At 49.4% G+C, this 25811-nt stretch overlaps 2 protein-coding genes across 3 annotated transcripts in view; one reads left to right on the top strand and one right to left on the bottom strand.

Annotated features, from left to right (window-relative positions):
- On the top strand, positions 1-24371 carry Tubgcp6 (tubulin gamma complex component 6). Of its 2 annotated transcripts, XM_021183055.3 has the most exons (25): positions 1-1068; positions 2471-2634; positions 7043-7253; positions 12296-12469; positions 13422-13543; positions 14279-14354; positions 14520-14629; positions 14935-15026; positions 15464-15603; positions 15991-16140; positions 16935-17016; positions 17102-17190; positions 17272-17387; positions 18594-18732; positions 19000-19071; positions 19200-20667; positions 20883-20941; positions 21077-21230; positions 21314-21482; positions 21569-21710; positions 21923-22117; positions 22195-22327; positions 22399-22612; positions 22694-22893; positions 22975-24371. In XM_021183055.3, the coding sequence occupies exons 1-25, from the start codon at positions 280-282 to the stop codon at positions 23064-23066; spliced, it is 5352 nt and encodes a 1783-aa protein (XP_021038714.1). In that variant the 5' UTR covers positions 1-279; the 3' UTR covers positions 23067-24371. The 2 variants fall into 2 exon arrangements, 1 of the variants encoding a protein (XP_021038714.1); XR_015045656.1 differs by lacking the exons at positions 22694-22893; positions 22975-24371 and having other exon boundaries at positions 21923-22110; positions 22399-22566.
- Positions 23135-25811, bottom strand: part of Selenoo (selenoprotein O) — an 11885-nt gene continuing 9208 nt past the window's right edge. Inside the window, exons 6-9 of the mRNA XM_021183056.3 lie at positions 24689-24833; positions 24019-24204; positions 23732-23888; positions 23135-23644 (exon numbers count right to left, since the gene is read on the bottom strand). Coding sequence (XP_021038715.2) covers positions 23489-23644; positions 23732-23888; positions 24019-24204; positions 24689-24833 — 644 coding nt within the window. The 3' untranslated portion in view covers positions 23135-23488. The remainder of the gene's footprint in view (positions 23645-23731; positions 23889-24018; positions 24205-24688; positions 24834-25811) is intronic.

A 25811-nucleotide genomic window follows, 5' to 3' on the forward strand; every position in this document is an offset into this window, starting at 1 on the left:
CCAGAGCGGCGGGAGTCCCAGTTCGGGCGTCCCGGGCTTGCAGGCTGGTCATGGGACGTACGCATTCGGTCGGTAAACTTGTTATGGTCCGGGAGAGCCGAGGACGAGCGCCGGGTGGAGGCTGAGGGTTGGGGAGAGACGCGGCGTGTGGCCTCTTGCAGTGCGAAACCTGAGACGCGGATGCCCGGTTGTCCGGTGTGGAGCCACGGGTGGTCCGCTTTTTGAGCCTGGCTCACCTGCGGTGAGCTTTGGCCTTTGAGAGCATGAAGTGACTCCTAGATGCAAAGTTTACCAGTCAGGAGGGTCCTGGCTGAAAAGAGAGTGACTATGGCCAGCATCACCCAGCTGTTCGATGACCTCTGCGAGGCTCTCTTACCTGCTGCCCAGGCTCGCCCCGGCCAGCGCAGTGTGAACAGGAAGAGGGCGAAGCGGAGCCTTAAGAGGGTGGCCTACAATGCCCTTTTCGCAAATCTTTTTCAAGAGGACACCCATCAGCGGCAGCCCGACTCTTCGAAGCTCCCCGTGAAAAACAAGGTCCTTATGCTGTCCTTCGATTTGAGGGTGGGGGGCTTGGGGCCAGAGGCTGACCGTTTGGAGGAGCTCGTGGAGAAACTTGAAGCAGCCCCTGACTGTCCTTTTGTGGAGGTGGCATCAGTGTTGGACCTCTTAGTTCAGCTGGCAGGAAGTGGCCCCCCTCAAGTGCTGCGCAGAAAACGGGATTACTTCTTTAACAACAAGCACGCAGGCCGAAACATACCCTACAGCGGCTACGATTGCTATGACTTGAGTGTGTTTGAAATGGACGTTCGGTCATTTATCTCTGGGGAGGAGAATTTGTGTCATCACACGGTCCAGGAAGCGCTTCAGGTGATGGAGGCTGCCCCAGGCACTGGCCTGCCCACCGTTGGGCTCTTCTCAATTGGTGACTCTTGTGGTGACAGGTTTGAGAGAGACACCAGGGTCTCCCTCTTTGGTGCACTTGTGCATAGCCGCACCTATGACATGGATGTGCGACTGGACCTACCACCTGTGCCAGACAGCGCCGACTTCTCTGGACTAGCCATCAAGGTAGTATTTCTTTCCCTTTCAGTATCCCTAGAGGTTTGGAAAATTCTTTTACCTGGTACTGTTGGCAAGCTTCTGTCCAAGCCTCAGGTGAGCAGTCGGTCATGACGTAGAGGTGTTGGGGAGGATTTGCTGGCATCCTTTGCACAGGGATGTCCTAGCTGCTCACCTGTAAGCAAAACACAACATGCACCTTTCCCATCCTTTTCCTCAAGAGCTTCTTGTTAAGTCACTTCTCTAGTGCTGTTAGTTCAGAAATCAGATTAATTAAAATGAAGAGAGGCAGTGGTGGTGCACACCTTTAATCCCAGCACTTGGGAGGCAGAGGCAGGCAGATTTCTAAGTTTGAGGTCAGCCTGATCTACAGAGTGAGTTCCAGGACAGCCAGGGCTACACAGAGAAACCATGTCTCGAAAAGCAAAACAAAACAAACAACCCCCCCTCCAAAAGAAAGTCTGCCCTTAAGTTGTAGAGGCCACATCATTTCAAATATACCTGGTGTTCATGCTTTGTATAACTCCCTCACCTGTAACATGGGTTTTCCCAACCTACCCCCACGTCATTGAATAAATTATCATTTTCTCTTGTATTTTATTACTTGTAAATTTTGTTAAGAGGACAAACTATTACTACTCAGTTTTGTTTTTATTTTTTATTTTTATTTTTGATTTCTCTAGACAGTTTCTCTGGCTGTCCTGGACTTGCTTTGTAGACCAGGTTGGCCTTGAACTCACAGAGATCTTCCAGTCTCTGCTTCCTGAGTGCTGGGATTAAAGTATCATGTCTGGCCCTCAGTTATTACTATTATTTTTTTTTAAAAGAGAATATTTATTTCCAAGTTTAAGTGATGGTACAGCAAAATCTTGGCGTACATAACTTTCTCTAGGTTTAGTATAATTTTCTTTTTCTCCTGAGTGCTGAGGGGTCGGGCTTCGTAAGGACAGGGTTTCAGTGTAGCTCATGCTGGCCTCAAACACATGGATATCTTCCTGCCTCAGTTCCAGGTTGCTGGGCTTCCTGTACGACTTCTTATGCTGTTTTCCCTAAATTGAGGCCATGTTGTATGTGAGGTAAAAAATTAACATCTTGTGTTTTGCAGTAGATCACTCTGTGCAGCCCAGTTTGGTTCCAGACTCAATTCTGTTTCAATCTCAGTGCTGGGATGTCAGGCACATACCACCACACCTGCCTAGAAATTAATAGCGGATTATTTTAACTCTCCATGTCATGTATTGTGGAGGGGTGCATTGTGTAATACATTGAGGAAAAGTAGACCTGCTTTGCTAGGTCTGTCCCTCTAGGGAATAAATGGGTGTGGATACAGTTCTAAGTGTTCTATCATCACACTTAATAAATGCAAACAGGAAGAGATGGATAGTGAATTACTTTTCCCGGTGCTCTCCAGGTCCCACAGATTGTGGATCAGTGGGAAGATGAAGGTTTCCAGTCAGCTTCCAATTTAACTCCCGACTCCCAGTCTGAACCAAGCATGACCCCGGATCTGGACCTGTGGGAAGCTGTGCTCACATACGAAGCCAGTAAGCGGAGGTGCTGGGAGCGTATTGGATGGTATGTGACCTTTTCTTTGACTTTAAATGCACTGTGCCTTTGCCCCATATCAACAGCTTACTTGGACACTCTAGGCAGTTTGTAGGAATATCAGTGTTGATATTAAGAGGCTGCTCTTTCAGGTAAGCTAGTGTACAATCTTGTCTGACTTCTGTGAGGTGAGAGAAGTGGAAAGGAGAGGGACACTAATACCTTTCACCTCAGTGGAGTGAATTCTGTGAGTTACCTCTGCAGTTCAGTCTTGCTTTCCACCAGGAGTGTTAGACAGGTGTGCTAGAGCAGCTAGTAGGCTGTGTGGTCAATGCCTGGGAAATGCTTCAGGAAACTTATTCATGAGTGGAAGTGATGGGTGTAGTGCCTTGTGGTAGAAGCATCCGCCATAGCAGCCTTTCCCTTAGTGGCTGACATTGGCTAAGCCTGGAGCTGTATACCCTGCGATATCTGGCTTTGGGGGTGGGTCTCTGTCTCAGTTCCTCTCGTGGTCTGAGGATGTATATTTTTGTTTTGTTTTGTTTTGTTTTGTTTTGTTTTGAGACAGTTTCTCCGTATAGCCCTGGCTGTCCTGGAACTCACTTTATAGACCAGGCTGGCCTCGAACTCAGAAATTCGCCTGCCTCTGCCTCCTGAGTGCTGGGATTAAAGGTGTGCGCCACCACACCCAGCGAGGATGTGTATTTTATAGACATTTGTTCACATCCTTTGCTACTGAGTCTGGGAAAGCAGGTGAGAAGCACTGAAGTCCACAGTCAGGGCTAGAGGAATCATGTGCTGTCTGATGCAGCCTCTAGTGCCCTACAGGGTGTCCCGAGAGGAGTACATGGTCAGGCTGAGCGATAAAGCCTTCTTGTGTGTAGGCACTGCCCCTGTGTGATGACCTTTCCTAGGTGTGGTCACAAGTACCATTTTGTTCCCTTATAGGATGGCCAGCTTCTTGCTTTGTAGCTTAAACGGTGTTGATAGTTGTCTTGCCTTTCAGAGCCCTCTCTGTCCTGCAACTTGACTGTAGGGTTTTGGTTCTCTCTTGTTTATATAAAGCAAATGTTCCTCCTATCTACCAATCCCTTACATGCTGAGAAATTGGGCTTACAACTTACTGCTTTCATTTATAAGTATTTATAGTGCTATTCATCTGTAACTTTGCTGGGTCATCATTTGGGAGGCTTGGTCACTTAGCATCTCATTTGTCTTCCATTGTGAACACACTTCATCCTTTTGGCGTTCTTCAAAGCACTCTGGCAGTATTTCCTGCTAGGAGGACTGTATTCCAAAACTGTAGTTTGAAATAGGGTCTTGTGTTGCTCAGGCTAGCCTCAAAGTCCTGAACTCAAGGAATCCTCCTACATCAGCCTCTTAAGTAGCTGCTACGAGACACGGGCATCACTGTCCCAGGCATCTCAGGAATTCTAACGGAGGTCAAGTAGCTGCTACTAGACATGGGCATCACTGTCCCAGGCATCTCAGGAATTCTTTTTTTTTTTTTTTTTTTAATTTTTTTTTTTAAAGATGTATTTATTTATTATATGTAAGTACACTGTAGCTGTCTTCAGACACTCCAGAAGAGGGAGTCAGATCTTGTTACAGATGGTTGTGAGCCACCATGTGGTTGCTGGGATTTGAACTCCAGACCTTCAGAAGAGCAGTCGGGTGCTCTTACCCACTGAGCCATCTCACCAGCCCCATCTCAGGCATTCTAACGGAGGTCAAGTAGCTGCTACTAGACACGGCATCACTGTCCCAGGCATCTCAGGAATTCTAACGGAGGGTCTTAAGATGAAGAGCACTACCAGTAACTAGGAGAAAGAATGGGAATAGGATTTGATCATTCACAGACTCTGGGGTCACATGGCAGACCAAGAGATTAGTCATAGACATCAAGAAATGGGGCTGAAGAGATGTCTCAGTGGCTAAGAGGACTGGAAGCTCTTCCAGAGGACCCAATTTCCAGCACCCACATGGTACCTCACAGTCCTCTGTAACCCAAGTTTTAGAGGGTCAGATGCCTTAGTCTGCTCCACAGGATCCTCCATACATGGGCAGCACATAAACACAGACAGACAGACAGACAGACACAACACACACACACACGACAGACAGACAGACAGATACACACACACGAATAAGTAAATTTAAAAAAGGACTGGGCAGTGGTGACGCACACCTTTAGTTCTAGCAAGCAGGAGGCAGAGGCAGGCGAATCTCTGAGCTTGATACCAGCTTGGTCTTTATAGAGTGAATTCTAGGACAGCCAAGGCTACACAGAGAAACCCTGTCTTCAAACAAACCAACCAACCAACCTAGCAACAACAAAACAAAACAAAAAAGGAAAAGAAAAAGAGATTAAGAAATGGGACTGGAGATATGGTTCCATGGTTAAGAGCACTGGCTCTTCACATCCAGGTTCAATTCCCAACAGCCATAACTGTAACAGAGGGGCTCTGATGCCCTCTTCTGGCCTCTGAGGGTATGAGGCATGCATGTGGTACACAGACATACATTCAGCCAAGCATCCATGTATATAAAATAAAAAGAAATCTTAAAAAGAAATCAAGAAACTTGTGGTGGTAGGAAAGAATGGAATAATGCCTTTGTTGATCCCAGAGCATTGTTTAAACAGATTTTCCATGGACAGTTTGTTGTGTAGGACAGAGTCTCACTGTGTAGCCCAGGGTGGCCTCAGACTCACTCTAGCCCAGGCTCTATGATGGCTAATGGTTGTGTTGTTACTCCTTGAGGAAACAGTTCTACCACAACAAGGGAGTGCAGTATGGGCATAGCATGTAGAGATGCACTGTGGAGGATAGGAAATGTGCAGAGTGCTGGAGGGTATGTAGTGAGGGTGGAAAAGGCAGACTGTGGGGATCAAGAGATGGCTCAGTGGTTACAAGCACATACAGCTCTTGCAGAACATCCAACTTTAATCCCTGCACCCACATGGGGCATCTCACAGCTTCCTGAAACCCCAGCTCTAAATGAAGTGGGTCTGATGCCTCTGGCTCATTTATGTGATATACATGCAAATATTCGAAAAAAATTTAAACAACAAACAAAACCTCCATGCAGAATGTGTACTGTGGAGGACAGTATGCAGAGTATACTGTCAGAAGAGTATGCAGAATGCACAGTGCTGGAGGCATAGAGTGCTGTTGCAGTATCCTGAGGGGTATGCAGAGCCCAGCCAGCTTGTGCTTGCTTATCTGCACTCTTTCTTCCCTCCTCCTTCCTCCTCCTCTCCCTCCCCCCCCCCCCCGCCCCCAAGGAACTTCTTATGTAACCTAAGCTAGCTGTAAACTCAGATCTTTCCACCTTAGTCTTTTGAGTAGCGCCACCAGGCCTGAGTATGTACTAGTGCCCTTGATTTTTTAAAAATATATTTTTAATTAACTATATATTGTGCTAGAGAGATGGCTCTGCAGTTAAGAGCACTGGCTGCTCTTCTAGAGGTCCTGAGTTCAATTCCCAGCAACCACATGGTGGCTCACAACCATCTGTAATGGAATCTGATGCCCTTTTCTGGTATGTCTGAAGAGCGCGACGGTTTACTCACATAAAATAAATACATAACGTTTAAAAGTTATGTATTTGTTTTATGTGTATTGGTGTTTTGCCTTAATGTATGTCTATGTGAGAGTGTTGGATCCCCTGGAATTGGAGTTACAGACAGATGTGAGCACCATATGGGGGCTGGGAATTGCACCTGGGTGCTCTGGAAAACCAGCCAGTGTTCTTAACTGCTGAGCCACCTCTCCAGCTCCATTTTTTTTTTTTTTTTTAAATTTTAAGTTAGCATAATTTTGTTTTGTTTTGTTTTGAGACAGGGTTTCTCTGTGTAGCCCTGGCTGTCCTGTAACTCACTCTTTAGACCAGGCTGGCCTTTCTTGGCTATCTGTAACTTTAATTTCAGGGGATCTAATACCCTCTTCTGGCCTCTGTAGGACTGCATGCATGTGGTACATAGACATACATGTAGGCGAAACACCTAAAATAAATAAAACAATGGGTCTGGAGAATTGGCTCAGCATGTAAGAGTACTTGTTCTTGCAGAGGACCTGGGTTCACTTCCTAGCACCCACATGGCATTCACAACCATTTAGAATTCCAGTTCCAGGGCATCTAGCACCCTCCTCTGGCCTCAGCAGGTACCAGGCATGCATGTGGTACACAGACACATATGTAAAGCAAAACGCACATACTCCCCTACACACAGTAAAATAAAATACACATATACAAGCAACACACAGGAAGAATACACTCTGTGTGAGTCTGTCCTTGTCCATCATGACTGGGTGCTGCTTTGGGGATCTCAGGGCATTTGCCTGAGAAACTCAGTTGCAGTCTGGGGAGAGCATACCTGGCATTAGGTACATGTGGTCCCATCTGGTCACCCCTGTCTCTTCTGTCTTCCTCACAGCCCCCCTGGTCACCGAGAGGAGCCCTACCTCACTGAGGCAGGACGGGATGCCTTTGACAGGTTCTGCAGGCTCCGTCATGGAGAGCTACAGGCCCTCAGTGGGGGCCTTCTACAGGCCCCGAAGCCTGTGCTGGTGGAGGAAAGCGAGCTGGTGAAAGACTCACTGAACGTTCTGCTGGGCGTTGTTTCTGCTACATTTTCCCTGTGTCGGGTGAGAAGGGCTCAGGGCTGTCATGAGATCAGTCTTCTATGGCATGGCCTCCTCACACATGCTTAGCTTGAGATGCATGACCATGAGTGGCAGGGAAGGCCACTCTGTGGGTGGGGCTGATTAAAGACAGCCACAGGTTAGACTGGGTAGGTAAATTGGTGTTAGAATTCTTGCCAAGAATGTGAGAGGCCCTGGGTTCAATCCCTAATATTACAAAACAAAACAGGAATTCTGTTTAGATTTTAAGAGCGTTGACTTAATGATGTCCTTTAAATTATTGAACAAAAGATACTTATCCCGATCAGTGCAATAACAGAAAGTATCCATTCATTCCTACTTGCATTCTGGGACGAGAGGGTCCAAGCTTGCTCTGTGCGTGTGCCTGTGTCCAGTTTCCAATAGATACCGTTTAGTCATCCTAGTGCAAAAGCCATCCTAGTTGCGGATGATGGCTCCGACTTGAAATCCCAGCATTTGGAGGCAGAGGTAGGGGGATAGCAACTGTGAGGTCAGCCTAGGCTACATAGGGAGACCTTGTCTCAAGAAGGAAAAAAGAGGGCTGGAGACATGGCTCAGCGGTTAAGAGTGCCAACTGCTCTTCTGAAGGTTGTGGGTTCAAATCCCAGCAACCACATGGTGGCTCACAACCACCCGTAATGAGATCTGATGCCCTCTTCTGGTGCTGCTGAAGACAGCTACAGTATACTTAGATATAATAATAAAATCTTAAAAAAAATAGCCTTTGTATAATATGTTTGCCAGGCGGTGGTGGCGCACGTCTTTAATCCCAGCACTTGGGAGGCAGAGGCAGGTGGATTTCTGAGTTAGAGGATATCCTGGTCTACAAAGTGAGTTCCAGGACTGCTAGGGCTACACAGAGAAACCCTGTCTCGAAAAACCAAAAAAAAAAAAAAAAAAAGAGACTTAAGACTCCCCTGGTGCCTTCTACCCTTTACTTTTATGTACTTGTTGGTTCACTGAGAGAAAGTTTACCTAGGCTGGTTTGGACATCCTGATCCTCTGCCTCTACCTTCTGAATACCAGACTTTCCTCTCTGGTCAGTGAGTATGCCGTCTCCCTATTGAAAGTTTGAGGTGGATATGGTGGCACACAGTTTAATCCCACTACCTTGGGTGTGGGGACAGGATCAGAGTTCATTTTTGGCTACATAGTTTTGACTAGCTTGGGCTGCATAAAACTCTCTCTACCCAAAAATAGGCCTAGGGAGATGGCATAGTTGGTAAAGTGACGAGAACCCGAATTTGAATCCTCAGTCGATGAGAACCCACATAAAGATGCCTTGATTCTTACACTCTGGAGGCAAAAGCAGGCACATCACTGAGACTTCAAGGTCAGCCTGGTCTGTATAGTGAGTTCCAGGCCATACAGAGTTACACAGTAAGACTCTCAAACAAAACAAACAAAAAAACTAGTGATAATGTGGAGAGGAGCCTTTAATCCCAGCACTTGGGAGGCAGAGGCAGGCGGATTTCTGAGTTCGAGGCCAGCCTGGTCTACAGAGTGAGTTCCAGGACAACCAGGGCTATGCAGAGAAACCCTGTCTCGAAAAAAAAAAACCTGGCCGGGCGTGGTGGCGCACGCCTTTAATCCCAGCACTCAGGAGGCAGAGGCAGGCGGATTTCTGAGTTCGAGGCCAGCCTGGTCTACAAAGTGAGTTCCAGGACAGCCAAGGCTACACAGAGAAACCCTGTCTCGAAAAACCAAAAAAAAAAAAAAAAAAAAGAAAAGAAAAAAAAAAACCTAAAAAAAAAATAGTAATAATGTGAAGAGGAGAGAGGCAAGATGGCTCAGCAGTTAAAATCAGTTTACCAGCTTAGCATGTTGGTACACACCTTTTAATCCCAGCACTCGGGAGGCAGAGGCAGATGTCTATGAGTTCACGGCCAGCCTGATCTACATAGAGAGTTCTAGGACAGCCAGAGCTACACACACATATCATATATACACATAAGAAACAAGCTAAGGGCTGGTGAGATGGCTCAGTGGGTAAGGGCACCCGACTGCTCTTCCAAAGGTCCAGAGTTCAAATCCCAGCAACCACATGGTGGCTCACAACCATCCGTAACGAGATCTGGCTCCCTCTTCTGGAGTGTCTGAAGACAGCTACAGTGTACTTACATATAATCAATAAATAAATCTTTAAAAAAAAAAAAAAAAAAAAAAAAGAAACAAGCTAAATAATTTAGAAAAGTAAAGAAAAGGAAAGAAAGCCCATTAGAATATGTTTCTGTTCTACTCCATCAAGCTGTTCTAATGGCCACCACTAGTCTCCTGCCCACACACGCTAGGCAAGCCTTTGGGTCCAAGCTTTTTAAAAATTATTTACTTATTTATTTATTTAGTTATTTTTTTTCGAGACAGGGTAGCCTTGGTGTCCTGGAACTCACTCTGTAGACCAGGCTGAACTCACAGAGATCTGCCTGCCTTTGCCTGTTAAATACTGGGATTAAAGGCACACGCCAACACCACCTGGCTGAGTCCAGGATTTTTTTTTTTTTTTTTTTTTAAAGATTTATTTATTTTTATTATATGTAAGTACTCTGCAGCTGTCTTCAGACACTCCAGAAGAGGGCGCCAGATCTTGTTGCGGATGGTTGTGAGCCACCATGTGGTTGCTGGGATTTGAACCTCGGACCTTCGGAAGAGCAGTCGGGTGCTCTTATCCACTGAGCCATCTCACCAGCCCAAGTCCAGGATTTTTTTGGTGTTTCAAGTTTCTTTGATTTTCTTTTTTCTTTTTTTTAAAGATTTATACATATACATATATATGTGTGTGTTTATGAGTTTGCTGTCTGCATGTATGTATGTACATGAGTACCTGGTGCCCGTGGAAGACAGGAGAAGGTAGTGGACCCCCTGGAACTGGAGTTACAGGTGTCTGTGAGCTGTCATGTGTGTGAACCTCACCCAGGTCTGCAGGACTAATAAGTGCTGATAACTACTGAGCCGTCTTCCCAGCCCATACTCATCTCCCACCCCATTATTTTTCTTAAACTGTCAAAACACATATAACACAGAATTTAATTTACTATTGTATCCTATTACGAGGTTATGACCACAGACTCACAGTTCAACTTCTTATAGGTAGATTTCTATATTTTAGAGTCAGCTATGTAACTATATGTATCTAAGAAATTTTGCATTTGATCTGGACTATCTAATTTGTTGCTGTATAATTATTTTTGTGTATTTTGTGTGTTACGGGGGATGGAACCCAGGGCGTGGCACAGACTGGTCAGGTGCTCTGCTACTCAGCTGTGTCCCAGCCTAGATTTTTTTTTCTTTTTTTTTTTTTTTTTTTTTTTTTGGTTTTTCGAGACAGGGTTTCTCTGTGTAGCCCTGGCTGTCCTGGCACTCACTTTGTAGACCAGGCTGGCCTCGAACTCAGAAATCCGCCTGCCTCTGCCTCCCGAGTGCTGGGATTAAAGGCGTGCGCCACCACGCCCGGCACACCCTGCTTTCTTACACCACCTAGGACCACCTACCCAGGGGTGCTGCTGCCCTCAATGACCTGGGTCCTCCCACATCAATCAAGAAGATGCACCCACAGGCCAGTCTGATGGGGACATTTTCTCAGCTGAGGTTCCTTCTTCTGAAATTACTTTAGCCTATGTCAAGTTGACATAAAAATGGGCCAGTACTCCCACTGAGTCATCTCACTGCTCCATATTTTTTCTTACAACATTTTTTTTTTTTTTTTTGAGACAGGGTTCCTCTTTGTAACAGCCCTTGATGTACTGGAATTCTCTAAACCAGGCTGGCCTCGAACTCACAGAGAGATCTATCCACTTCTGCTTTCCATGTGGTGAGATTAAAGGAGTCCACCATGCCCAGCAATAATTGTTCTTTTTGAGATAAGTTTCTGTGTAGGACAGGCTGGACTCTGCTGGGATTACAGGGATGCGCATAATGCCCAGTTTATAATCATTTGTTTGTTTTCTGTTTTCCTAGTTTGGAAAGTTTGTGAGCTGTTTGTGGGTGCTGGGAATTGAACTTGAGTCCTCTGGAAGAGCAGCCAGTGCTTTTAACTGCTAGCCATCTCTCGAGCCTTCTTTTTGTGATTTCTTAAGGTGGACAGTGTGGATGTTGATGTATCTTTTACAGGATAGCCATTTACTGTTAGTACTTTTGTTCGGAATGTTGTTTCCAATGTACCTAATTTTTTCTGGTTGTACCAAGACCTGCGAGGTTACTTCTGTCCTCCACAGCTTTAACCATACTGTAGGGAGTTTGCCATGGCAAGACTCTGAGTGTTTGTTTTTGGACACAATCAGTGGAGCAGTACCTGAGGTTTAGCAGGCACCTTCCAAGAAAACTGTCTATGTGTGTTTCTTTTTTTTTTTTTTTAATTTTAAAAATTATGTGTGTATGTCTGTATCTGGATGTAGGTTTGTGCGCATGACCACAATGTCTGGAGAGCAGAAGAACTAGAGTTGCAGGCACTTGTCAGCCACATGATATTGGTGCTTGGAACTGAACTCCGGTCTTTTGGAACAGTGATCTATCTCTCTCTCTCTCTCTCTCTCTCTCTCTCTCTCTCTCTCTGCTTTTTTTTTTTGGACACAGGGTTACTCTAGGGCTACTTTGTAGACCAGGTTGTTGCCACATCAGAGATTTGCCTTCCTCTGCCTCTCTAATGCTGGGATTAAAGCATGTGCAGCACACATAGGATGTGTGTTTCTGTGTCAGCATATGCACATGAGTACAGGTACCTGTGGGGACCAGAAGAGGGCATCAGATTCCCTGGAGTAGAGCTTAATGGTGGTTATCAACTACCCAACGTTAACACTGGGGGTCAAGCTCAGGTCCTCTGAAGGGGAAATACATAGATATTCTCTTACTGCTGAGCCATCTTGCCAGCCCCTTGGCTTGTGTTTTGGTTTCAGATCATTCTGTTTGTGTGTCTTGAACTTGGGGGAAATTTGGGAGTTTTGTGTGGCAGGTGGGAACATGGTGGAGAGAAATGGCACCACAGTAGGGTCTTGGTGTGTGACCTCTAACCCCTTCCCTCTGCCCTGTAGCCGACTCAAGCCTTTGTCGTGGAGCCGGGTGTGCATGTGTCAGGTGCATCTCCTGAAAGCATCAGCAGCATCCTCTCAGAGGTGGCGGAGTATGGAACCTGTTATACACGGCTGAGCCATTTCTCTCTGCAACCTGTTGTAGGCTCCTTGTGCAGCAGAGGCCTTGTTTTCCAGGTATGCCTTTGGAGGACCATGTACCTTCACAAAAGAATCAAGGGTACAGAATTAGAGGTCAGAACCCCTGAGTCCAAACCTCTAAAGAAGCTGGGTGACTTGAGATTGTCTCACTTGTGTCAGTTTTGTTTGGGCAAAGGCACAGAGGGAGGCAGGTGTGAACAGTTAGGGAATTTGAGGGCAAGGACCAAGTGCTATGAGGTGGGTAAGCCAGTACAGGCTACCTGCTCTCCATAAGCCCTACTGTCTTATATGGTATGTAGCAAGATGGATCTCCTGTTTTAAGTTGATTCTTGAGGTACCCAGGGTTTTCTGTTTATTGAAAGATTTGCAGCTGGCTTGTGTGCTGGTAGACTGTTACAGGATCTGGGCAGCCTGGGCAGGTGAGGACAGATTAGCAGAGTGTCGTGTAGAAAACATGGGCAGCTATCAGGGAGAGATGGGTGCAGGGTGCAGTTTTGCAGGAGCTGTTTCCTCCAAGCTCTGATGTGCGGTAAGTCAGTAGCCACATAGGTTTCAGGAACATTAGGAGCTGCATGGGAAAACCCTCTGGCCAGAGGAACAGGGAGTGGACTCCCCAAGAGGACCAGAGGCTGCAGATGGTATAGAATGGGTCTGAGGGAATCCATGGGAGGTGAGGCTGTGGTTGCTGGTTTCCTGTTATGTAGGCAAGACAGGCCAAGGTCAGGATTGTTCCCGGGTGAGTCTGTCTCAGTCTGACGCAAGGAGGCAACGCTGTATCTGGCAGCTCCCTCATCCTACCCTGTATCTTCTAGTAAAGCACCTTGCTCGCAGCTGGGCTTAAGCCATCGTTTCCCCTGCTTGGAAAGTGGGGCCGCCAGGCTATGGCATGGAAGCACCGCTCTGCTTTCCAGCCTGGGTGTGTCCCTCCAAGCTCTGAGTAATGACTGCCTCCATGTCCCAGTGCCTTTCTCCTCCTCCTTTTCCACAGGCCTTCACCAGTGGCCTAAGGAGGTACTTGCAGTATTACCGTGCCTGTGTGCTCTCCACTCCACCCACCCTCAGTCTCCTCACCATTGGCTTTCTCTTCAAGAAGCTGGGCCGGCAGCTCAGGTGAATCTTGGCACAGTGGCCTTGCATGGGCCTCAGGAGCAGACGTGGGCTTTCAGGGCAGTGAAGAGCCAGGTCTGCTCCCTGTCAAGGAGGGCCTAGAAGAACAGTCCGTGCACAACTGCTCACTGTGCCATATAATGAGTTTGTCTTCCATCTGTTTGCGACAGTGGCCTTGCTGGGCCCAGGGCTTTCTGCCCCAATCGTGCTGCTTGGGAGGAAAGGCAGTAGACAGCCTTTGACACATGGGAGCTCATTGGTAAACAGCCATGGTGTCTCTTGGCAGCTGCTAGCCACTGAGAGAAGTTGGGGGTGGCAGATAATATGGGAGGAGATGTATCAGGCAGCAAGGAATTGGGGGGTCATGTGGGTAGAGAGGGTGAGGGTTCATGAGGGGAATTGGTGCTCATTGTAGTCTGACAAGGTGGTAACAAGGCAGAGGTTTCATATGGTCCCATAAATGTGGAGCTAAGGAGTCAAGGATGAGGTGCAGAGGCGTGGAGGTGAGCCCACCATTGAGTGTGGATGTGTCAGTGCCATCTGGGAGGACAGCACAGAAAACAGTGCTGGGCAGGGCTCTATTGGGGTCTAAGATCTGCTGTGTTGTGGGTACAGGTAGTTTTCAAAGACTGTAGACCAGTCACTTAAGGGAACATGAACATTTAGCTTGCTCAGTCTGATCTGGTCCTTGGGACCCTGAGCTCTTGTCACTTGATCTGATCCAGTTTCTGTGTCCAGGTACTTGGCTGAGCTTTGTGGTGTTGGCACTGTATCCCTGGCGACCAGTGGAGAACCCAGGGCTGTGTTCCCCACTGTGAGTCCTCCCTTCTTTCCTCCAGTGTGAGCTTGCAGGCCTCCATTAACTTGTGCATTCTTGTCAAGTGTGGTGGTGTGGTCTGTTAGCCATATTGCCTAGACAGGCATGTGCCAAGTGTTAGAGTGGCTGTGCACCCATCCTGCTTCTTCTCACTGTTTGTAGGGGGTGAAGCTTCTGTCCTACCTCTACCAGGAAGCACTGGATAACTGCAGTAATGAGCACTATCCCGTGTTGCTGTCCCTCCTGAAGACCAGCTGTGAGCCCTACACACGGTAGGTGGTGAGAGGACTGTACTGGCCATACCTGCTCTCCCTATAGTGGGTGGAGGAAGGCTGCACTCAGACCAGATATGTATCTGAGTCTCCTGTTATCCAAGATGTACTGAATGTGCTGGAGCAGCACGCTGATAAAGGACCTACCAGGTAGGAGACCCTACACACCCATAGCTGGTAGTGTCTTTCTCATTCTACTCTGGGGACTGGCCACACTAGCCTCACAGACTCCGTACTTGCCTAGCTCTCCTTTTTCCCCCACCCCCCACCCCACCCCCACCCTCCTGTGTTCCATTACCCTGTAGGTTCATCCACGATTGGGTGTACAGTGGAGTCTTCAGAGATGTTTATGGAGAGTTCATGATCCAAGTTAACCATGAGTACCTCAGCTTCAGAGGTAGGTACCTACCGACTTCTAGGCTGTGCCTATCAGGTTTTGGACCCCCAGGACAAGGGACACTACATTTCAAAGCAGACCTGGTCTCCAGATTCTCCCAGCATCCCTCAGTCCCTACCTGGCACACCCTGAACTTTCCAGCTCGGCCTGGGCTGCCCTTCCTCCAGAGGTTCTTCCTTATGCGATCCAGACATTCTGGTCTCCCCACTCGCTTCGCTCTCTCTCACTGCATGCTCTTTCTTTTTCTCTCTCCCCCTCGCCCCTCTTTCCCTCCCCATGATGACTTCTCTGGCTTTCTTCCTTGGGGCCAGGGAACTAACCTGAGCGCTACTTCCCAGTAAACCTACATTTAATATAGTCTAACCTGGCATGCCTCCTGCCTGGGGTCAGGGCCATTATAACTGCAGATCATCATTTTCTATTCATGTTCTGTCCAGACAAGTTTTACTGGACCCATGGCTACGTGCTCATTTCCAAAGAGGTAGAGGACTGTGTTCCTGTATTCTTGAAGCACATTGCTCATGATGTGTATGTCTGTGGGAAGACCATCAACCTACTGAAGCTCTGCTGTCCCCGGGTGAGAGGGTCCTGCCGGCTGTGGGGGCTGGAGGAGGGGCTTGTGTAGCATGGAGGCTAGGTCTGACCAGGGACTGAGCCTGAGTTAGGTGCTGGTGTGTTTGCCACCATAGTCTTCTGCCTGAGAGATGAGACCGATCACATGGTGCCCCTTAGTTTCTGAGCCCACCTCTGCTGTAGGTGGCCCCATACATGGTATTTCCATTTTGGGATACTTGTTCTGTGGAGCCATCAAGGGTTTCAGCTACCCCCAGATTTAGGAATAAAATTTTCAAGGAAAAAAAAATGGCTGTCTGTATCCATCACTGAAGACTCAGTAGCAAGGCAGTGCTTGGGTCTTGTTTCTAGCCTTGGCTATGTAGTCATTGAAGTCCTTCCTTTTTGGCAGCATTACCTTTGTTGGTCTGATGTCCCTGTCCCTCGGATCTCGGTGATTTTCTCTCTTGAGGAACTGAAGGAGATTGAGAAGGACTGTGCTGTCTATGTTGGGCGGATGGAGAGAGTCGCACGTCATAGCTGTATCAGCAAGGAGGAAAAGGTGCTTGGATGCAGGGCTTTGGGCTTTCTCTGTACTTTTACTTTCCCTTCACTTCGGAGGGTCTGGGCTGATGGAGCTCCCTTACCCCAGGGGTGGGCCCATGTGGACAGCTGTCAGGCAGACTGAGGAGCAAGAAGTACTGGATGTGGGCAGTCAGGCAGAGTGGACAGGGTGTGGGCAGTCAGGCACAGTGTCTTTTCTGGTGTTTCTGTCCTGGTAATAGGTCTAGCTTAGGACACCCAAGCTGCTTGGTGTGTGTCAAGGAAAATCGGAACAAATCTGATGACAGGTTTCTTTTTTTAGGTGGGTAACCTTGCCTGCACTCCAGGTTTTACCAACATTTGGAAATTCTGGGCAGCAAGGCCTAAAATTCCTCTACCTGAGTAGCATTTACAAATACTGAGTGTGTGCCTAGAAGCAGCACCCTAATGCTGCAGTAGACTCCAGGAGGAGAGATTAGTGACTGGCCAGGGCCAATCTCAACAACTTTGTCTTGGCTTGGTGTCTAATGGGCATCAGGAGAGACCCAGGCAAGGACAGATTGAGGAGCAGGAATGCTCATGAGCCCTTCATTTATCTGTGGGTACACAGTCACTTCCTGTCACTCTTAAGCCAGAGGTCTCTCTGTCCTCCTATCCTGTGGTTGAAGCATCATCAGCTGTGAACATTCTGTGGTTTTGGGAAGTGTATCTGTTAACACTGACCAGAAGCATGTTGTTTTGGATAGCCAGTTGTCTCCACACTATCCTAGGGGAAGGGACAGGGTGTTAAGATGATTTGTTTATTGTCTTTAGGAATTACGTATGGAAATTGCAAAACAAGAACTAATTGTCCATGCCCGGGAAGCCGCGTCCAGGGTCCTGAGTGAGCTGAGTGGTAAGTGCAGGTCCAGGTCTTTCCTCTCTGTGCTGGGGCCTGTGCTGGGCTCTTCACCACTTATGCCTCTCACCTTCTCCTGAAGACCGGCAGATGGCAGAACAGATTGCTCTGGACACCCGGAAGCGAGAGCAGTTTCAGCGACTGAAGGAACAGTTTGTGAAGGATCAGGAGGTGGGTGGTCTGGGCTCTGGGTGGTTCTGGCTCCTGGAGTCCTTGATTTGATTTGGCAGTGAGACTGTGTGTGTTGTGTAGCGACGCCTGGCAGCCAGACAAGAAGAGCTAGATGATGACTTCAGCTATGCCCGTGAGCTCCGTGACCGGGAGAAGAGGCTAAAGGCCCTAGAGGAAGAGCTGGAGAGGAAGGCCAGGTAGGGCTGTATGGCTGCAGGTTCCGTGGTGCTGGTTTAAACCTAGTGATGGTCATTTTACTGTCCCAATGTTGCTAGGCAAGTGCTCTACCAGTGAGCAACATCCCTAACTTGTTATTTTAGTTTTTAATCTGAAAAATCAGACATATGTCAAGGCAGAAAGACTAGTCTGCTAGACCAGGATGCTGTCCTGAGCTAAGGGGTTAGAGCTCTTAGGTTGTGCTCTGGGATCCAGTCCTAATACATACAGTGTATTTGATGTCCTGACTGTCTGCTAATGTTATTTATTATTAGTGTGTAGTAATATTTTTATATGCTATGGTGCCAACTTTGGACCTTGTAATGCAAGTAAGCACTCTACCACTGAGCTACAGCCCCAAGATGTTGCTGTGTGGCCCGCAGTCCTCCTGTCTCAGCCTTCCTAGTGCTGGGATTACAGGTGCCTGCTCTGCTCATCTTAAACACCTTTGCTTTGCTTTCTATTCCAAACCTGTTCCCGGCCTCGCAGAGCAATGGTCACTAAGCTGGCCTGGTTCTTGAGTCTGTTTCCTCTTTGCACCGTTAGCTTGTCCTAGAAACAGGCTCATTGTTTCCGTGGAAGGCCTTTACAGGGGGGACTGGCTACATCGTGCATGATGTTCTTGGGAGTTCAACTGTTCCAGCCTTAGATAATATTTACAGAGCAAATGGGTTTGCCTCTTGCATGTGCTAGATATGTGCACACACATGTGAGTAGATGCTCTATTCTCTTAAGAGGAAAACCAGGCATAGAGAGCCATGTTTTTGGGTTGTGGCTCGACAAATTGAAGACTGGGCTTAGATGCCCAGTAGTTAGAGGCTCGGAATCCCTGGGTTTTGCTTTTTTTTTTTTTTTTTTTTTTTTTGTCAGTCTCCAGTTCTCTTCAGTTTGAACTTGGAGAATGGGGAGATGTCTACTTCCCGTAAAGAAAATGGAGCCTGGTTGGAGAGGGCTGGCCCTTAGCCACTGTTTATTCTCTTGTCCCAGGGCATAATGTACATTTTTCTTTGTTTGTTCAACAGACAGTTGCCAAGTCCCATGTGGGCATCTGTCCATTAGAGCCTTTCAGCCTGTGGGCAGTAACCCCCACCCCCAGTCTGTTGTGGGAAGGTGGGGGACAGGAGTCTGGGGAGGGAGTCTGCTTGGAGAGGTTGTAGTGACCATGTCCTCTCTGCATGTGGCTTCAGGCAGGCGCTGGTTGACCATTATAGCAAGTTGTCTGCAGAGGCAGCTCGTCGAGAGCAGAAGGCTCTGTGGAGAATCCAAAGGCATCGACTGGAAAGCGCACGACTTCGTTTTCTCCTAGAAGACCAGAAGTGCATTCAGGTATGGCTGTAGTGTTAGCTGCCAGCCCTTGCACCTAGTTACATACCCTGTCATCCTGTTGCATAAGGGGACAGATGGCACTTGCTGTGGCTCAGGCTTCCAGCCAGACCTGGACGGTGTGAGTGGGCAGCAGGGCAGTGGCATATGTGATGGGTGGGTGGTGCTGTGTAAAGGTGCCAGCGGTGTGTGCTGGCCCTGCTGCTCTCTCCACAGAGCTTCTCTCTCTCTCTCTCTCTCTCTCTCTCTTCCTGTTGGTTTGAATTTCAGGAGATGCTGAGAGACATGGAGGCTCAGCAGCCCCAGGAGCTGCCGAGTGTGTTCCCATCCACAGGCTCTCAGGTAATAAGCTCCAGTGGGAGCATGGGGTCCTGCTGGGTCTCTGCACTCAGTAGGTGTCAGCTGCTGTTACTGAGCTCACCCTGGGGAGTCGGGGTTGAATGACTGGAGGGATTCGATATGTGTTTCAGGTCACATCTCCAGGTCCTGAGCATGCAGGGGAAGGCCATAGCTGTGATCCGGGGTCCACAGAGCTGCATTGGGATTGTTCAAGCCTACCGTGTGCATCGACACCCTCAGTCCCCAAGTCTGCCGCAGAGGGAGCTGATGATTCTGGAGCTGGGCCATTCTCGACTGGTCTCAGCATCACAGACTTTCTGCCCATGGACTCTGAAGAGGAACAGCCTATGGAGAACAGTGGCGCTCCCTTTTTAGAGGTGGCTCTGCAGACCATCTGCTCAGACCTATCCCCTGTAACCCCTGGGCCAGCGGCACTCACAGCAGGGGGCCCCCAGCCTACCCAGTCAGAGTATGATTTCAATACCATACTGAGGCCAGCTATGGCTACCTCCCTCTCACCAGGACCCTTCCAGGATGTTCAGAATAGTGTGGACAGTGACAAACAGCATCTACTGGGGGATGTGCCCACAAAAGTAGATTCTTGTATCCATGATATACAAGAGACTTTGCCTTGCCCACATCCACTCAGTCATGCCACTCCTGTGGAGGGGAGCCTCCAGCCTGTGGACCAGCTCCTTGAACACATGTCAGAGACTACTGTCTCTACAGAGAGCCATGCTTCTGGAATGGCTCCTTGTCAGCAACTTAGCATTTCCAGACACGTGTCAGATGCCAACATCAAGGTGGGGGATTATATGTCAGATGTGGCTCTTCCTCGGCCACGGTGGAATGTCCATGGCCATGTGTCAGAGGCCAGCATTGGAGTTGGGGAGAATATGGCCGAAGTGGCTCCTTCTAGGCCACGGTGGAATGTCCACGGACATGTATCAGAGGCTAGCATTAAGATAGGGGAGAATGTGTCAGATGTGGCTCCTTCTCGGCCACGGTGGAACATTCATGGACATGTGTCAGATGCCAGCATCAAGGTAGGGGAGAATGTATCAGACGTGACTCCTTCTCGGCCACGGTGGAATGTCCACGGGCATGTGTCAGATGCCAGCATCAAGGTAGGGGAGAATGTATCAGACGTGACTCCTTCTCGGCCACGGTGGAATGTCCATGGGCATGTGTCAGATGCCAGCATCAAGGTAGGGGAGAATGTATCAGACGTGACTCCTGCTCGGCCGCGGTGGAATGTCCACGGGCATGTGTCAGAGGCCAGTATTAGGATTGGGGAAAATGTATCAGATATGGATCTTCAGCAACGTGGATGTGCCCAGCCTCCCTTGATTCTGGAGGAGCCCTTGCCAGAAGCTGAGGCTGACCTCAAGCCCCATCAGTGTCCCCCTGCTCATGTGTCTGAGGCAGTGCTTGGTGTGGAAGCACAGAGCCCTGCTCTAGAATGTGGGCCACAGCTACCTGAAGAAACGAAGCCTACTGTGTGTTCTGGCTCTGGCAGAACAGAGGAAGGTAGCCTACAGACCGAGACCCTTGTGGCTGAGCCTAGCATGCTGGAAAGTGGCATCCCTGAAGAGAAAGGTCAGAGTGGGCGGTGCTGGTCAGGGTGGGACTGTGGCATTCTGGAAAGGCAGTGGCACACTGTCCTTTGTGATCCTTGTCTGTCAGCCTGGATCAAGTTGCTGCTGGGGTGGGGTTGGGGACTGGAGGGGTTCTCTGGGCCAGTCTCACTAGGTCTTCTCAAGCAGGCATTGGATACTAATGGCCCTCCTACCCATTATTTTCTGTTTATTTAGGTCCAGGGAGAAGTAGGGATGCTGAAGACCTTTCTCCATGTTTGCCTTCAAGCTCACAGGTCAGGAGTGTGCATGGAACGCCACCCCATGGGGTTTCCATATGCCCATTTCCTTTTTAGCACAAGCAAAATGGGGTGGGGGCAGAGTTGTGTACTGTGTAAGGATGCAGTTCTTTGAGGTTGGCCTCTTTTTAGGAAGACACAGCTGTCCCCAGCAGCCCAGGTCCTAGTGATGAGGTATCAAACACAGAAGCTGAGGCCAGACGCTGGGGCAAGGAGCAAGCCTATTTGACAGACCTCACAAAATTGTACCACCTGGAGCAGTACCCGGACAGCTATGATTCCATGTGTGAGTGGGCCAGTTACAGTGGAGCTTGTGGGTGCTCTGGGCGGTATCCCTAAACTTCAGCAAGTCTGTTTTGTTTCCCACAGCAGAACCTCCTGTTGCTCACCTGGTCCACCACATGCTTCCCCGGGCCTTTGCTTTCCCTGTTGACCCCCAAGTTCAGTCAGCAATAGACGAGAGTGCAGTGCAGCTGAGCGAGCTGCTGACGTTGCCTGTGCTTATGAAGCGTTCCCTTATGGCGCCTCTGGCTGCCCAGTGAGTGCCTCCACCCGCCCGACTGCAGCAGCCTGCCATTCCTCTCCTGCCTGCCCTGCCCCCTAACCCCAGCTCTCCCTCCCCAGTGTCAGCCTGGTCAGCAAAGCCGCAGTTGACTACTTCTTTGTGGAGCTGCACCTGGAGACACACTTTGAGGCACTGCGCCATTTCCTGCTGATGGAAGATGGAGAGTTCGCTCAGTCCCTTAGTGACTTGCTCTTTGAGAAGGTAGCTCTAAGATATGCAGCTGGACTCAGGCTGCCCAGTAGAGGTGTTGTGGGTAGGATGCAGGTGGCTGCTGGCCTCGGGCCCACCCAAACATGTCCCTAGCAATATGGTGACACGGTGCTGCTCTGGCAGAACTTGGGCTGCTGGGCAAGTAGGGAGGGGCAGGTCACAAACCTGGGGCTCCTTGAACCTTTTTCTCTTGACTTCCTTAGCTAGGGGCTGGGCAGACGCCTGGAGAGCTGCTCAACCCACTGGTCCTTAACAGCATCCTGAGCAAGGCCCTGCAGTACAGCCTCCACGGGGACACCCCGCATGCTTCCAACCTGTCTTTTGCTCTCAAGTACCTGCCTGAGGTGTTTGCCCCAAATGCCCCAGATGTGCTGAGCTGCCTGGAGCTCAGGTACAAGGTCAGCAGTGTCCTGCCACGGTGTATAGGGGAGGTGTATCCGAAAGCTGTATGTACTAAGTAGGGCTTCCTGAACAGGTCGACTGGCCCCTCAACATTGTTATCACGGAGAGCTGCCTGAACAAGTACAGTGGCATCTTTTCCTTTCTGCTGCAGCTGAAGCTCATGATGTGGACACTCAAAGACATCTGCTTCCACCTCAAGCGCACAGGTGAGGCCTGGCCCACGTCTGTCCTATGTGTGTGGCTTCAGGCTGCCGCTAAGCTCTTTGTTCTTTCCCAGCCCTCGTGAGCCACACGGCTGGCTCAGTGCAGTTCCGACAGCTGCAGCTGTTCAAGCATGAGATGCAGCACTTTGTGAAGGTCATCCAGGGCTACATTGCTAACCAGATCCTGCATGTCAGCTGGTGTGAGTTCAGAGCCCGTCTAGCTGTGGTGGGTGACCTAGAGGAGATTCAGCGGGCCCATGCCGAGTACCTGCACAGGGCTGTTTTCAGGTGAGGCAGGCAGGCAGGCACCTGGGCTTGGGTGTGCCCTGGTCAGGCTGGGCAGATACCAGCAGCTCTACCCTCCACCAGGGGCCTACTGACAGAGAAGGCAGCGCCAGTCATGAACATCATCCATAGCATCTTCAGCCTGGTGCTCAAGTTCCGAAGCCAGCTCATCTCTCAGAACTGGGGCCCGGCCACTGGCCCCCGTGGTGCCGAGCACCCCAACTTCCCCCTCATGCAGCAGTCCTACAGCACCTTCAAGTACTACTCCCACTTCCTCTTCAAAGGTAAGCCCTTCTTTTGAGCTGAGCTGCTGGGGTGGCCAGGCCCAGGGCGGGCAGGAGCCTAAGAGTTGGATGCCTTTCTAGTAGTGACCAAGCTGGTGAACCGAGGCTATCAGCCCCACCTGGAAGACTTTCTGCTTCGCATCAACTTCAACAACTACTACCAGGACTCCTGAGGACAGACAGATCATGGCTGCATTCCCAGTTTACCTGGATGGGGCTAGGCCCAGGCAGTGACCAGAGATAGACCTGAAGAAGCTGCTTTATTTAGAGGCCAGGAGATTCAACAGGTGTGACGCCCAGCCCTTTGGGGCAAAATGCACAAACGGGCCACAAGGCTTACTTATTTAGGCCTGTTTGCATTACTTACAAACATGAGACTGATATCCTAGCATGAAGCACTGTGTGCTGAGGGCATGTTGAATGTTAGGCCAGGGCAGTACTGCTAAGGTAGTATCAGACAGAGATGGGTCAGGTTTTGACTGGAGACCTCTGCCGTCATGGAGAGACCGAGGACAGGCATCCCAGTGGTCTCAGCAACTCAGCAGCACTGGGGAGGCCTCGGGAGACTCCAGACAAGTGGAGGACACCGAGGCCTTTATGAGGATCATGTTACACAGAGTTCTGCTGCCCAGAGGGGTGGCCTGCTACTGTAGGAAGATTGCTCCTCAGTGCTCCTTGCCACTGCTTCAGGGCCTGTGGCCTCTTCTTCACTGTGGTAAGGAGACTCTAGCAGCTTCAGGACACGCCGCACCTAGAGAACAGGTGAGAGGAACTCGGTGAGCAGCTTATTTAACGACATATCCATGAGAGGAAGGGATAACAGGTAGTGTGTGCTTGCCTCTGAAAAGTCTCCATTTTCAGCAGCTTCAATGGCTTTCTGTGCAATATAGTTCCTTAGGACGTACTTGGGGTTGTTGGCACGCATGACGCGTACACGTTCTGCCTGCCAGGCAGCAGTGTCTCCAACACCCTCCTTCTCCTTGTCGAGACGGTCTCTGGAATCAAAATCCTAGCTGGTTTTTCCAACTAAGAATTCCATGCCCCCAATTCAGGGCCATCTGCAGCCCCTTCTAAGGTGGCCATTGTGTCAAGATGCCAGTACAAATGACCCTGGGAACTGCCTACCTGTATTCCTGTAGCCAGGCTTCCCAGTGGTCTCTGTTCTTGCTCTGCAGGTCAGAGGGGCTCAGCTGTTCTAGCCGTGACTGATGCTCCACACGTTCTAGCTCCTTTGTGACATTGGCTTGAGTACCAATGAGTGCAAAGAGCTGTGGGTTCGACTGTGCAAGCATCAGCATCATAGAGAGCTGCCTGTAAGGAGGGTGGCATGGGAAGTAGCTCAGGTGCTGAGGCAACTTCCAAATTGCTACACCCCCACCCAGGGGGCCATCTGTCCCGGGTGTTTCTACAGATCTTAAGTGCCATTTCCTCTTGATGGTTACTGCTCCTTTCCCCACTAAACTCCTTTTTCATAACCAGCCTCTGGGTTGTTACTTGAAAGCCCGTAAGCCACCATTTGCCATATCTCTTCCTAGCTGAATGCAGCACGCTGCATAGTGTGCACACCCTGTAGGATAGCATGGGAAGGCCTGTCTGCTTGGCATCTCCAGTCCAGTCCACCTATGTCCTGCTTTCTTCTAGTTAGTGTCCTGGTCCTCAGTGGTGCAGAAATGCCACCTCACTGCATTTCATGCCCAGGAGCGGTGCGGCTGCCAGGCCCCCAGTGCACTCGGGAAGCACTCTGTAGCCTCCCTGCTGCTCCCCTTCTGAAAACTAATTCTGAGGTTGTACTTACCGGGGATCCATCTGCGGTCTGAAGGCGAGCCTTAGTTCTTCCAGAGAGGCGCACTGGGAGGTCAGCCTGCTCAGGAACTCTGCTGAGTCCGACAGGTCAGCCGGGAAGGAGCTCAGAACACAGAAGGTGTTAGTGAAGTCAGCACCTAAAAAACGAGCTGCTCAGTGCCCGGGAGGCACACGCTGGGCCCCGTTACTCCCCCAGCCCATTTCCTTAGGCTCTATACATCTGTTACCAGTCCTTTGTAGGTCACCTGAAAAATGGATTGACACAAAAAACAAGGCTAGCACTGGACCCTCAGTCACAGTGCCTGCCTCTGGTCCGGGCATAGATGTGCCTGATACACTGTGGCTATTAGCTTGACCTAGCAACAATCCTCACTGCAGCTCTTGAGCAATATATAAAAGTGCAAAATGCGGGCTGGTGAGTTTGCTTAATGGATAGTGGTGCTTGCTGCCACTCATGCTGGCTCAGGCTTCATCTCGGAGACCCATAGCATGAAAGAACGGAGTTTTTGCAAAGTGTCCTGCTTCTACACCTCTACAATGTACACTGTAGCGTGCACACAGTGAAGTTTTTTTCAAGACAGGGTTTCTCTGTAGCCGTGGCTGTTCTGAACTCACTTTGTTGACCAGGCTGGTCTCGAACTCAGAAATCCACCTGCCTCTGCCTTCCGAGTGCTGGGATTACAGGTGTGCGCCACCACGCCCAGCCTACACAATGCTTTTTTTTCCCCCTTTTGGTTTCTTAAGACAGGGTTTCTTTCTGCAGACCTGATTGTCCTGGAACTCACTTTGTAGACCAAGATGACCTCAAACTTACAGAGATCTGCTCCTGCCTCCCAAGAGCTGAGATTAGAGGCATGTGCCACTACAGCCCAGCCTCATTTTTTTTAGCGGTGGTGGTGGTGATCCCCTTTAACTGCAGGACTTGGGCAGCAGAGGCAGGTGGATCTTGAGTTTCAAGGCCAAACTGGTCTCTTCAAAACAAAACAAAAGGCTTGCAGAAGACAAACTTGTTGAAAATGAATTCTGTGCCCCTGCAATGGAGAGGCTGGTTGACAGATGGGCAATTCAGCCTTACTGCTGTCTATAAAATGCCTGCTTTAGGTCTGAGTGTGTTG

Source organism: Mus caroli, unplaced genomic scaffold (genome assembly GCF_978045245.1).
Source record: "Mus caroli unplaced genomic scaffold, Mus_caroli_1 scaffold_16, whole genome shotgun sequence".
Taxonomy (NCBI): domain Eukaryota; kingdom Metazoa; phylum Chordata; class Mammalia; order Rodentia; family Muridae; genus Mus; species Mus caroli.